The following is a 14,639-nucleotide window of genomic DNA, read 5'->3' on the forward strand; positions in this document are numbered from 1 at the left end:
TTTAACCCTCATTGTCCATTTGGAAGACCCATTTGCGACCAAGCTTAATTTCTTGACTGATGTCTTGAGATGTTGCTTCAATATATCCACATAATTTTCCTCCTCATGATGCCATCTATTTTGTGAAGTGCACCAGTTCCTCCTGCAGCAAAGCACCCACACAACATGATGCTGCCACCCCTGTGCTTCACAGTTGGGATGGTGTTCTTCAGCTTGCAAGCCATTATGGCCAAACATTTCTATTTTTGTTTCATCAGACCAAAGGACATTTAAAAAAAAAAAGTATGATCGTTGTCCCCATGTGCAGTTGCAAACCGCAGTCTGGCTTTTTTATGGCGGTTTTGGAGCAGTGGCTTCTTCTTTGCTGAGCGGCCTTTCAAGTTATATCAATATAGGACTTGTTTTACTGTGAATATAGATACTTTTGTACATGTTTTCTCCAGCATCTTCACAAGGTCCTTTGCTGTTGTTCTGGGATTGATTTGCGCTTTTCGCACCAAAGTACGTTCATCTCTAGGAGACAGAACATGTCACCTTCCTGAGTGGTATGACGGCTGCGTGGTCCCATGGTGTTTATATTTGCGCACTATTGTTTGTACAGATGAACGTGGTACCTTCATGAGTTTGAAAATTGCTCCCAAGGATGAACCAGACTTGTGGAGGTCAGGTTTTCCTGAGGTTTTGGCTGATTTATTTAGAATTTCTCATGATGTCAAGCAAAGAGGCACTGAGTTTGAAGGTAGGCCTTGAAACACATCCACAGGTACACCTCCCATTGACTCAAGTTATGTCAATTAGCCTATCAGAAGCTTCTAAAGCCTTGACATCCATGACAGCTGTTTAAAGGCACAGTCAACTTAGTATACTGTATGTAAACTTCTGACCTACTGGAATTGTGATATAGGGAATTATAAGTGAAATAATCTGTTTGTAAACGATATTTTGAAAAATTACTTGTGTCAGGCACAAAGTAGATGTCCTAACCGACTTGCCAAAACTAAAGTTTGTTTTAACAAGACATTTATGGAGTGGTTGAAAAACAAGTTTTAATGACTACAACGAAGTGTATGTAAACTTCCGACTTCAATTGTACATATAGGTTCCCATATATAGTTCGTAAAAATCCAAACAACTTCATAGATCTCCATTGTAAAGGGTTTAAACATTGTTTCCCATGCTTGTTCAATGAACCATAAACAATTAATGAACATCCATCTGTGGAATGGTCGTTAAGACAGTAACAGCTTACAGAAGGAAGGCAATTAAGGTCACCGTTATGAAAACTTAGGACACTAAAGAGGCCTTTCTACTGACTGAAAAATACCAAAGAAAGATGTCCAGGGTCCCTTCTAATCTGCGTGAACGTGCCTGCCTAGGCGTGCTGCAAGGAGGCATGAGGACTGCAGATGTGGCCAGTGCAATAAATTGCAACGTCTGTACAGTGAGATGCGTAAGACAGCGCTACAGGGAGACAGGATGAACAGCTGATCTGGCACTACGAGGACGACCACGTGTAACAACACCTGCACAGGATCGGTACTTCCGAACATGGTACAGGATGGCAACAATAACTGCCCGAGTTACACCAGGAACGCACAATCCCTCCATCAGTGTTCAGACTGTCCACAATAGGCTGATAGAGGCTGGACTGAGGGCTTGTAGGCCTGTTGAAAGGCAGGTCCTCACCAGACATCACGAGCAACAATGTCGCCTATGGGCACAAACCCACCATCGCTGGACCAGAGAGGATGGAAAAAAATGCTCTTCACTGATGAGTCGCGGCGTTGTCTCACCAGGGGTGATGGTCGGATTCGCGTTTATCGTCGAAGGAAGGTGCGTTACACCGAGGCCTGTACTCTGGAGGGGAATCGATTTGGAGGTGGAGGGTCCGTCATGGTCTGGGGCGGTGTGTCACAGCGTCATCGGACTGAGCTTGTTGTCATTGCAGGCAATCTCAACGCTGTGCGTTAAAGGGAAGACATCCTCCTCCCTCGTGTGGTACCCTACCTGCAGGCTCATCCTGACATGACCCTCCAGCATGACAATGCCACTAGCCATACTGCTCGTTCTGTGCGTGATTTCCTGCAAGACAGGAATGTCAGTGTTCTGCCATGGCCAGCAAAAATCCCATGAGCACACCTGGGACCTGTTGGATCGGAGGGTGAGGGCTAGGGCCATTCCCTCCAGAAATGTCTGGGAACTTGCAGGTGCCTTGATGGAAGAGTGGGGTAACATCTCACAGCTAGAACTGACAAATCTGGTGCAGTCCATGAGTAGATGCACTGCAGTACTTAATGCAGCTGGAGGCCACACCAGATACTGACTGTTACTTTTGATTTTGACCCCCCCTTTGATCAGGGACAAATTATTCAATTTCTGTTAGTCACATGTCTGTGGAACTTGTTTAGTTTATGTCTCAGTTGTTGAATCTTATGTTCATACAAATATTTACACGTTAAGTTTGCTGAAAAAAAACACAGTTGACAGTGAGAGGACGTTTCTTTTTCTGCTGTTTAGTCTGGGTAACCATTTGATTCAGGAGTCTTATGGCTTGGAGGTAGAAGCTGTTGAGAAGCCTCTTGGACCTAGACTTGGCGCTTCGGTACCGCTTGCCGTGCAGTAGCAGAGAGAACAGACAATTTTTAGGGCGATCCTCTGCCACTGCCTGGTATAGAGGTCCTGGATGGCAGGAAGCTTCCAGTAATGTACTGGGCCATACGCACTACCATCTGTAGTGTCTTGCGGTCAGAAGCCGAGCAGTTGCCATACCAGGCAGTAATGCAACCAGTGGTGCAGTTGTAGAGCTTTTTGAGGAACTGAGGACCCATGTCAAATCTTTTCTGTCTCCTAAGGGGGATAGGTTTTGTTGTGCCCTCTTTACGACTGTCTTGGTGTGCTTGGACAATGATAGGTTGGTGGTGATGTGGACACCAAGGAACTTGAAGCTCTCAACCTGCTCCACTACAGCCCCGTCGATGAGAATGGGGGTGTGCTCGGTCCTCCTGTTCCTGTATTCCACAATCATCTCCTTTGTCTTGATCACGTTGAGGGAAAGGTTGTCATCCTGGCACCACACTGCCAGGTCTCTGACCTTCTCGCTATAGGCTGTCTCATCGTTGTCAGCGGTCAGGCCTACCACTCGTGTCATCAGCAAAATTAATGATTGTGTTGGAGTCATGCCTGGCCATGCAGTCATGAGTGAACAGGGAGTACAGAAGGGGACTCAGCACGCACCCCTGGGGGCCCCCGTGTTGAGGATCAACGTGGTGGATGTGTTGTTAGTGACCATTACCACCTGGGGCGGCCCATCAGGAAGTCCAGGATCCAGTTGCAGAGGGAGGTGTTTAGTCCCAGGGTCCTTAGATTAGTGATACGGTTTGAGGGCACTATGGTGTTGAACGCTGAGCTGTAGTCAATGAATAGCATTCTCACATAGGTGTTCCTTTTGTCCAGGTGGCAAAGGGCAGTGTGGAGTGCAATAGAAATTGCATCATCTGTGGATCTGTTGGGGCGGTATGCAAATTGGAGTGGGTCTAGGGTTTCTGCGATAATGGTGTTGATGTGCACCATGACCAGCATTTCAAAGCACTTCATGGCTACAGATGTGAGTGCTACGGGTCGGTAGTCATTTAGGCAGGTTACCTTAGTGTACTTGAGCACAGGGACTATGGTAGTCTACTTGAAACATGTTTGTATTACAGACTCAGACATGGAGAGGTTGAAAATGTCAGGAAAGACACTTGCCAGTTGGTCAGCGCATGCTCAGAGTACATATCCCGGTAATCCGTCTGGCCCTGCGGCCTTGTGAATGTTGACCTGTTTAAAGGCATTACATCGGCTACGGAGAGTGTGATCCCCCAGTCGTCCGGAACAGCTGATGCTCTCATGCATGTTTCGGTGTAACTTGCCTCAAAGCAAGCATTACAAGTAATTTAGCTCGTCTGGTAGGCTTGTGTCACTGGGCAGCTCGCGTCTGTGCTTCCCTTTGTAGTCTGTAATAGTTTGCAAGCCCTACCACATCCGATGAGCGTCGGAGCCGGTGAAGTACGATTCGATCTTAGTCCTGTATTGATGCTTTGCCTGTGTGATGGTTCGTCGAAGGGCATAGCGGGATTTCTTATAAGCTTCCGGGTTAGAGTCTCGCTCCTTGAAAGCGTCAGCTCTACACGTAACCTCAGTGCAGATGTTGCCTGTAATCCTTGGCTTCTGGTTGGGAAATGTACGCAGACACTGTGGGGACGACATCATCGATTCACTTATTGATGAAGCCAGTGACTGATGTGGTGTACTCCTCAATGCCATCGGAAGAATCCCGGAACATATTCCAGTCTGTGCTAGCAAAACAATCCTGTAGCTTAGCATCTGCTTCATCTGACCACTTTTTTTATTGACCGAGTCACTTGTGCTTCCTGCTTTAGTTTTTATTTGTTAGCAGGAACCAGGATAGAATTATGGTCAGATTTGCCAAATGGAGGGTGAGGGAGAGCTTTGTATATATGAGTCTCTGTGTGTGGAGTAAAGGTGGTCTAGTTTTTTCCCTCTGGTTGCACATGTGACATGCTGGTAGAAATGAGGTAAAATGGATTTGTGTCTCCCTGCATTAAAGTCCCCGGCCACTAGAAGCGTCGCCTCTGGATGAGTGTTTTCCTGTTTGCTTATGGGCGTATACAGCACATTGAGTGCGGTCCTCATGCCAGCATCAGTTTGTGGTGGTAAATAGACAGCTACGAAGAATATACATGAAAACTCTCTTGGTAAATAGTGTGGTCTACAGCTTATCATGAGATACTCTACCTCAGGCGAGCAAAACCTTGAGACTTCCTTAGAAATCGTGAACCAGCTGTTGTTTACAAATATACATAGACCGTCACCCATTGTCTTACCAGAGGCTACTGTTCTATCCTGCCGGTACAGTGTGTCCCGCCAGCTGTATGTTATTCATGTTGTCGTTCAGTCACGACTCAATGAAACATAGGATATTGCAGTTTTTAATGTCCCGTCGGTAGGATATACGTGCTTGTAGTTTGTATATTTTATTATCCAATGTACGTTGGCTGATAGGACCAATGGTAAATGCAAATTACCCATTTGCCGCCGGACCCTTACAAGGCACCCCGACCTTCGTCCTCGATATCCCTGTCTCTTTCTCCAGCAAATGACAGGGATGAGGGACTTGTCGGGTGTCTGGAGTAAATACTTCTCGTCCGACTAGTTAAAGAACAAATCGTCTCTCAATACGAGGTGAGTAATCGCTGTCCTGATTTCTATAAGCTTTTTTTGGTCATAAGAGACGGTGGCAGAAACAATATGTTCAAAATAAGTTACAAATAATGCGAAAAAACACACACAATAGCACAATTGGTTAGGAGACCGTAAAACTGCAGCCATTCTCTCTGGTGCCATTATCAATACACTAGAGCGAGGTGTCCATACCTGACAGTGTGTATGACCTGTGTGAGCCAGGGTCCAGTGAGTTCAGTCTTACTCTCCCAGCCCCCATACAGCCTCAGCTCCAGCTCAGTCAGAGTAGAGGGGAGGAGAGCACCTCTCACCAGCTTCACCAGGCGATGGGTCACCTCCTCAATCATTTTCTACAGACATATCAAATATATAACACAAACCATTTCAGGAAGTAAAACTACACGCAGAAAGAGAGTCTTCTGAGGTTTACCAGAAGTATATCTAACTCAACAAAACGTACCTTAAAGTCGTTCTGTCTCTGTCTGGCATTCTTCTTCGATTTCTCCACCTGTCCAGATTTCTCACCAGTCTGTTTAAAAAACAACAGACACAGTGCTTGAGGACTGATATAGGTGTGTACAGAGAGTATGTGTATACAGTGCCTTGCGAAAGTATTCGGCCCCCTTGAACTTTGTGACCTTTTGCCACATTTCAGGCTTCAAACATAAAGATATAAAACTGTATTTTTTTGTGAAGAATCAACAACAAGTGGGACACAATCATGAAGTGGAACGACATTTATTGGATATTTCAAACTTTTTTAACAAATCAAAAACTGAAAAATTGGGCGTGCAAAATTATTCAGCCCCTTTACTTTCAGTGCAGCAAACTCTCTCCAGAAGTTCAGTGAGGATCTCTGAATGATCCAATGTTGACCTAAATGACTAATTATGATAAATACAATCCACCTATGTGTGTAATCAAGTCTCCGTATAAATGCACCTGCACTGTGATAGTCTCAGAGGTCCGTGAAAAGCGCAGAGAGCATCATGAAGAACAAGGAACACACCAGGCAGGTCCGAGATACTGTTGTGAAGAAGTTTAAAGCCGGATTTGGATACAAAAAGATTTCCCAAGCTTTAAACATCCCAAGGAGCACTGTGGAAGCGATAATATTGAAATGGAAGGAGTATCAGACCACTGCAAATCTACCAAGACCTGGCCGTCCCTCTAAACTTTCAGCTCATACAAGGAGAAGACTGATCAGAGATGCAGCCAAGAGGCCCATGATCACTCTGGATGAACTGCAGAGATCTACAGCTGAGGTGGGAGACTCTGTCCATAGGACAACAATCAGTCGTATATTGCAGAAATCTGGCCTTTATGGAAGAGTGGCAAGAAGAAAGCCATTTCTTAAAGATATCCATAAAAAGTGTCGTTTAAAGTTTGCCACAAGCCACCTGGGAGACTGTCAAACATGGTGGTGGCAGCATCATGGTTTGGGCCTGCTTTTCTTCAGCAGGGACAGGGAAGATGGTTAAAATTGATGGAGCCAAATACAGGACCATTCTGGAAGAAAACCTGATGGAGTCTGCAAAAGACCTGAGACTGGGACGGAGATTTGTCTTCCAACAAGACAATGATCCAAAACATAAAGCAAAATCTACAATGGAATGTTTAAAAAAATAAACATATCCAGGTGTTAGAATGGCCAAGTCAAAGTCCAGACCTGAATCCAATCGAGAATCTGTGGAAAGAACTGAAAACCGCTGTTCACAAATGCTCTCCATCCAACCTCACTGAGCTCGAGCTGTTTTGCAAGGAGGAATGGGGGAAAAAAATCAGTCTCTCGATGTGCAAAACTAATAGCGACATACCCCAAGCGACTTACAGCTGTAATCGCAGCAAAAGGTGGCGCTACAAAGTATTAACTTAAGGGGGCTGAATAATGTTGCACGCCCAATTTTTCAGTTTTTGATTTGTTAAAAAAGTTTGAAATATCCAATAAATGTCATTCCACTTCATGATTGTGTCCCACTTGTTGTTGATTCTTCACAAAAAAATACAGTTTTATATCTTTATGTTTGAAGCCTGAAATGTGGCAAAAGGTCGCAAAGTTCAAGGGGGCCGAATACTTTCGCAAGGCACTGTATGTGTGCGTGTGTGTGTGTACCTCGCTGAAGAGGCTGCCGTTGACGTACGAGATCCAGAGCTTCCAGAAGTTGGGCAGTTGGCCAATCACCACGTCCGACAGCTTCTCCACAAACTGCACCTGCTGGGGCGTCTCATAACGCCATGCTACAACACACACAGGAGACAGACCACAGGTAGACAGGTTACAGGCAGACAGGTTACAGACCACAAGCAGACAGGTTACAGAGGGACAAGAGAATGGAGTGGAGTAATATAGTGTTGTACATAAAGTATAGTTCACGATGAAGCGTTACAAATCTACATTGTCCACAACACAGGTTGAGAATCGCTGGTAGTGTGTGTATAGACGGCATCCCTCGCCACGTCCTCAGAGTATACACAGACCAGCTGGCTGGAGTGTTTACGGACATATTCAATCTCTCCCTATCCAGTCTGCTGTCCCCACTTGCTTCAAGATGTCCAACATTGTTCCTGTACCCAAGAAAGCAAAGGTAACTGAACTAAATTCCTATCGCCCCGTAGCATTCACTTATGTCATCATGAAGTGCTTTGAGGGGCTAGTTAAGGTTCATATCTACCTTACCGAACACCCTAGACCCACTTCAATTTGCTTACCACCCCAATAGATCCACAGACGATGCAATCGCCATCGCACTGCACACTGTCCTATGGGCCAGCAGTGGGACGGGACCGCAGTGTAGCAGGTGGAAAGCTTCAAGTTCCTTGGCGTACACATCACTGATGATCTGAAATGGTCCACCCACACAGACAGTGTGGTGAAAAAGGCGCAACAGGGTCGCTTCAACATCAGGAGGCTGAAGAAATTTGGCTTGGCACCTAAAACCCTCACAAACCTTTACAGATGCACAATTAAGAGCACACCCTCGGGCTGTATTAACGCCTGGTACGGCAACTGCACCGCCCGCAACCGCAGGGCTCTCCAGGCGGTAGTGCGTTCTGCCCAACGTATCACTGGGGGTAAACTACCTGCCTTCCATCGACACCTACAGCACCCGATGTCACAGGAAGGCCAAAAAAGATGAACAAGGACAACAACCACCCGAGCCATCATCCAGAAGGCGCGATCAGTACAGGTGCATCAAAGCTGGGACCGAGAGACAGCTTCTATCAGCTTCTATCTCAAGGCCATCAGACTGAAATAGCCATCACTAGGCGGCTTCCACACGGTTACGTAACCCTGCACCTTAGGGGCTGCTTCCCCACTTACATAGACTTGAAATCACCGGCCACTTTATAATGGAACTAGTCACTTTAATAATGTTAGCATATTTTGCCTTTTTACTCATCTCATATAATGTATTCTATTCTACTGTATTTTAGTCTATGCCACTCTGACATTGCTCATCCTAATATTTAAATATTCCTTAATTCCATTCTTTTACTTTGTATGTATTGTTGTGAATTGTTAGATATTACTGCACTGTTGGAGCTGGAAAAACACGAGCATTTCGCTACAACTGCAATAACATCTGCAAAAAATGTGTATGTGACACATTTGACTTGATATATTGTTATACTGTACTGTAATCAAATCAAACTTTATTTGACACGTGTGCAGAATACAACAAGTGTAGACCTTACCGAACATGCACCTGTGGAACGGTCATTAAGACACTAACAGCTTACAGACGGTAGGCAATTTAGGTCACAGTTATGAAAGTTAGGACACTAAAGAGGCCTTTCTACTGACGGAAAAATACCAAAAGAAAGATGCCCAGGGTCCCTGCTAATCTGCGTGAATGTACCTTAGACATGCCGCAAGGAGGCATGAGGACTGCAGATGTGGCCAAGGCAATAAATTGCAATGTCTGTACTGTGAGACGCCTAAGACAGTGCAACAGGGAGACAGGACGGACAGCTGATCGTTCTCGCAGTGGCAGACCACGTGTAATAACACCTGCACAGGATCGGTACATCTGAAAATCACACCTGTGGGACAGGTACAGGATGGCAACAACAACTGCCTGAGTTACACCAGGAACGCAATATCCATCCATCAGTGCTCAGACTGTAGGCTGAGAGAGGTTGGACTGAGGGCTTGTAGGCCTGTTGTAAGGCAGGTCCTCACCAGACATCAATGGCAACAATGTCACCTATGGGCACATACCCACCGTCGCTGGACCAGACCGGACTGGCAAAAAGTGCTCTTCACTGACGAGTCGCAGTTTGGTCTCACCAGGGGTGATGGTCGGATTTGCGTTTATCGTCGAAGGAAGGTGTGTTACACCGAGGCCTTTACTCTGGAGCGGAATCGATTTGGAGGTGGAGGGTCCGTCATGGTCTGGGGCGGTGTGTCACAGTATCATCGGACTGAGCTTGTTGTAATTGCAGGTAATCTCAACGCTGTGCTATAGGGAAGACATCTTCCTCCCTCATGTGGTACCCTTCCTGCAGGCTCATCCTGGCATGACCCTCAAGCATGACAATGCCACCAGCCATACTGCTCGTTCTGTGCGTGATTTCCTGCAAGACAGGAATGTCAGTCTTCTGCCATGGCCAGCAAAGAGCCCGGATCTCAATCCCATTGAGCACGTCTGGGACCTGTTGGATCGGAGGGTGAGGGCTAGGGCCATTCCCCCCAGAAATGTCTGGGAACTTGCAGGTGCCTTGGTGGAAGAGTGGGGTAACATCTCACAGCAAGAACTGGCAAATCTGGCACCGTCCATGAGGAGGAGATGCACTGCAGTACTTAATGCAGCTGGAGGCCACACCAGATATTGACTGTTACTTTTGATTTTGACCCCCCCCCCTTTGTTCAGGGACACATTATTCCATTTATGTTAGTCACATGTCTGTGGAACTTGTTCAGTTAATATCTCAGTTGTTGAATCATGTTTTTTTCATACAAATATTTACACGTTACGTTTGCTGAAAATAAACGCAGTTGACAGTGAGAGGACGTTTCTTTTTTTGCTGAGTTTATATAGTGTAGCTAGTGTTACTCACTGCTGGGGCGGGGGGTACGCAGACTGCACCCCCTCTTCAGAGAAGCTGTGTCCCTGTTCCTGCTGAGGGCCGACGGGCGAGGGTCCCCCTCTAGATCCAGGGCTATGGCCCCCAACCCCACTGAGATGGCGAAATAGAAGGAGAGAGGTAGAGAGAGGTAGAGAGAGAGAGAGAGAGAGAGAGAGAGAGATGAACCCACAGGATCAAATACTTGAGAGATTAAAATCAACCGTTTTCATAATAACTCCACATTCCTCAATAATCTCAGCAGGCTTTCACACCAAACAATCCACTCCTCCTTTCTTTATTTGTCTTCTGATCCATCTCTCCCCTTGCCGGCGATGCAGAGAATGCCCCGTTGTTTCAGAGTCATAAGCGAGAGAGGAGGAGGAGAAGGGAGCAAAGGGGAGCTGAGGAGAGGGCAGTGGGTTTGTACAAGGCAGAGGTGAATTCAGTTTAGCTGGGCAGAATGATGTCTGTTGGATCTGGGACAGATTACGCTGGCCTGATCAGGCCACTTACTGCGCTCCAGTCTCCACTAGATGGGGAAAGAGAGCTACAGTGCTGCTCTCCACGAGATGGGACATCACTAGTTACCACAGCCACAAAGTCAAAAAGCCCGCCAACTCAATCAATCAGATGAGGCAGTGTATGCTGGCTCAGAAAGCCCGCCTACCTGACCAATCAGATGAGGGAGAGTGATGTTACGTATTCCGGTTCGTGGAAAACGCCCCATTTTCACCTCAGAGTTGAGTTCAAGTTTGAGGACCAAATAGAAAAATACACTATATGACCATTAGTATGTGGACACCTGTTCATCGAATATCTCATTCCAAAATCCTGTGCACTAATATGGAGTTGGTCCCCCCTTTGCTGCTATAACAGCCCCCACTCTTCTGGGAAGGCTTTTCACTAGAAGTTGGAACATTGCTGCAGGGACTTGCTTCCATTAACACTTTTCGGGTTACTATATGATTCCATATGTGTTATTTCATAGTTTTGATGTCTTCACTATTATTCTACAATGTAGGAAATAGTCAAAATAAAGAAAAACCCTTGAATGAGTATTTGTGTCCAAACTTATGACTGGTACTGTATATATATATATATATATATATATATATATATATATATATATATATATACACACACACTACCGTTCAAAAGTTTGGGGTCACTTAGAAATGTCCTCGTTTTTGAAAGAAAAGCCAAAAAAATTGTCCATTAAAATAACATCAAGTTGATCAGAAATAAAGCGTAGACATTGTTAATGTTGTAAATTACTATTGTAGCTGGAAACGGCTGATTTTAATGGAACATCTACATAGGCGTACAGAGGCCATTATCAGCAACCATCTCTCCTGTGATCTAATGGCACGTTGTGTTAGCTAATTCAAGTTTATCATTTTAAAAGGCTAATTGATCATTAGAAAACACTTTTGCAATTATTTTAGCACAGATGAAAACTGTTGTTCTGATTAAAGAAGCTATAAAACTGACCTTTAAACTAGTTGAGTATCTGGAGCATCAAAGTTTATTTGTTACGTGCGCCGAATACAACAGTGTAAAACAAGGTATTAGGTGAACAATAGCTAAGTAAAGAAATAAAAACAACAGTAAAAAGACAGTGAAAAATAACAGTAGCGAGGTCTCTCAGCATTTGTGGGTTCGATGACAGGCTCAAAATGTCCAGAAACAAAAGTACTTTCTTCTGAAACTCGTCAGTCTATTCTTGTTCTGAGAAATGAAAGCTATTCCATGTGAGAAATTGCCCAGAAACTGAAGATCCCATACAATGCTGTGTACTACCCCCTTCACAGATCAGAGAAAACTGTCTCTAAACAGAATAGAAAGAGGAGTGGGAGGCCCCGGTGCACAACTGAGCAAGAGGACAAGTACATTAGAGTGTCTAGTTTGAGAAGCAGATGCCTCAAGTCCTCAACTGGCAGCTTCATTATATAGTACCCACAATACACCAGCCTGAACGTCAACAGTGAAGAGGCCACCCCGGGAAGCTGGCCTTTTAGGCAGAGTTCCTCTGTCCAGTGTCTGTGTTCTTTAACCCATCTTAATCTTTTCTTTTTATTGGCCAGTCTGAGATATGGTTTTTCTTTGCAACTTTGCCTAGAAGGCCAGCATCCCGGAGTCACCTAATGTACTTGTCTACTTGCTCAGTTGTGCACCGGGGCCTTCCACTCCTCTTTCTATACTGGTTAGGGCCAGTTTGCGCTGTTCTGTGAAGGGAGTAGACAAAATGAAAGTCAGGGTAAAGTACTGATAGAAACAACACCACTAGAACGCCTACAGATTCTTACTGTAAATGCAGTAAGAAAAAGAGCTGACTTATTTCCAAAACATATGACACATTTGCTCTGTTGTGGTCAGTGAGCTTGGTGAATCCCCCAGATTGAAGGGCTGCAGGCTGACTGTGCACAAGCACTAACCAAACCCTTCCATCTACAAATGTTAGTAAACTACAAGGTGAGTCAGATAAACCAGGAAAGAGACCATAAGTACCCTCCAGAGAAGCACACAATCTTACATACACACACATTTATACACACATACAGGGCCTTCAGAAAGTCTTCACCCTGTACTTTTGCACATTTTGTTGTGTTACAGCCGAATTGAAAATGGATTACATTTAGATTTTGTGTCACTGATCTACACACAATACCCCATAACGTCAAAGTGGAATTAATGTTTTTAGAAATGAATTAATAAAAAATGAAAAGCTAAAATGTCATCAGTCAATAAGTATTCAACACTTGTTATGGCAAGCCTAAATGAGTTCAGGAGTAAAAATGTGCTTAACAAGTCACAGAATAAGTTGCATGGACTCTGTGTGCAATAGTAGTGTTTAACCTGTTTTAAATTACTACCCCATCTCTGTACCCCACACAAACAATTACCTATAAGGTCTCTCTGTCGAGCAGTGAATTTCAAGTACAAATTCAACCTCAAAGACTAGGGAGGTTTTCCAATGTTTCGCAAAGAAGGACACCTACTGGTAGATGGCATTGAATATCCCTTAGAGCATGGTAAAGTTATTAATTACAATTTGGATGGTGTATCTATAAACCCAGTCACTAAAAAGATACAGGTGGACTCAGTTGCCGGAGAGGAAGGAAACCGCTCAGGGATTTCACCATGAGGCCAATGGTAACTTTAGAACAGTAACAGAGTTTAATGGCTGTCATAGGAGATAACTGAGGATGGATTAAACAACATTGTAGTTACTCCACAATAGTAACATAACACACTCTTCATATTTTCAAGCATGGTGGTGGCTGTATTATGGTATGGGTACGCTTGTCATCGGCAAGGACTAGGGAGTTTTGACTTAAATCGGCTTAAATCTATGGAAAGACTTTAAAATGGCTGTCTAGCAATGATGAACAACCAACTTGCATTTTTACTTTTCAGTCATTTAGCACAGCATTTGCCAAACTCGGTCCAGGGGCCCCCCTGGATGCACGTTTTGGTTTTCGTCCTAGTACTACACCCTGATTCAAATACCCAACGCATAACCAACGCAACACTGATTTAGCAGACACTCTTATGCAGAGCAATTAAGGTTAAGTACCTTGCTCAAGGGCACATCAACAGATTTTTCATCTAGTCTGCTCTGGAATTTTCTTCCACTTTGGCATTACAGAGTATTTTGTGTTGATCGTTGACAAAAGATGACAAATCCATTTTAATCCCAATTTGTAATACAACAACATCTGGAAAAAGTCTAGAGGTGCGAATACTTTCTGAAGGCACTGTATGTTTGGAAGTACATATTTAAGCATGCACACAACCCGCACGCACAAAGACGCAAAGCAATGGGCACACAGACAGACAGAGATTCTGCACATATGGAGCTGCGTTCTCTCTCTCTCTCTCATTCCTGGCCATGTTCCCATCTTTTTTTATAGAGAGAGGGATCAGAGCTGTTGCTGTTGATACAGGTGTTGGGTGAACCCTTTCCCATGGTGTTCAGTATGTGTGTGTGGGTGTGCCTACTTATATAATGAATATGAGTTTGGGGGGGCTAAAAGGACTAAACATTAAAGCTTTAAACCTCTCACTAAAAGCCTCACTCATACATAAATTATACTTAATCCCCAAATGGTTCTCCAGTACATTATTAAGAAAGGCTCATCTTTTGTTCAAAAACTACATTTTTGCCTTTATACAGATTACAACTTCTCTCTAATTGAAAATTACATTTTGTTTAAATGATCGCTCTTTCTTGAGCAAGCCATACAAATCTGGTTACAAATGTTATGGTTAAACTCAAATATACTGATTCATTAAAAAAAAATCTGTATGGAACATTTTTATTATAT

The 14,639-nt window shown here is 44.4% G+C and overlaps 1 protein-coding gene across 6 annotated transcripts in view; it reads right to left on the bottom strand.

Moving 5' to 3' along the window:
• The window catches only part of LOC109903025 (exocyst complex component 2-like), a 109,129-nt gene that overhangs the window by 32,050 nt on the left and 62,440 nt on the right, over nucleotides 1-14,639 (bottom strand). For all 6 annotated transcript variants that reach the window (XM_031785731.1, XM_031785734.1, XM_031785730.1 and 3 more), the window contains 4 exons: nucleotides 10,303-10,422; nucleotides 7,355-7,479; nucleotides 5,702-5,770; nucleotides 5,434-5,591 (listed from right to left, as the gene is read on the bottom strand). In XM_031785731.1, the coding sequence (XP_031641591.1) occupies nucleotides 5,434-5,591; nucleotides 5,702-5,770; nucleotides 7,355-7,479; nucleotides 10,303-10,422 (472 nt within the window). The remainder of the gene's footprint in view (nucleotides 1-5,433; nucleotides 5,592-5,701; nucleotides 5,771-7,354; nucleotides 7,480-10,302; nucleotides 10,423-14,639) is intronic.

The sequence above is a fragment of the Oncorhynchus kisutch genome, linkage group LG13 (assembly GCF_002021735.2).
Source record: "Oncorhynchus kisutch isolate 150728-3 linkage group LG13, Okis_V2, whole genome shotgun sequence".
In the NCBI taxonomy this organism is placed as follows: domain Eukaryota; kingdom Metazoa; phylum Chordata; class Actinopteri; order Salmoniformes; family Salmonidae; genus Oncorhynchus; species Oncorhynchus kisutch.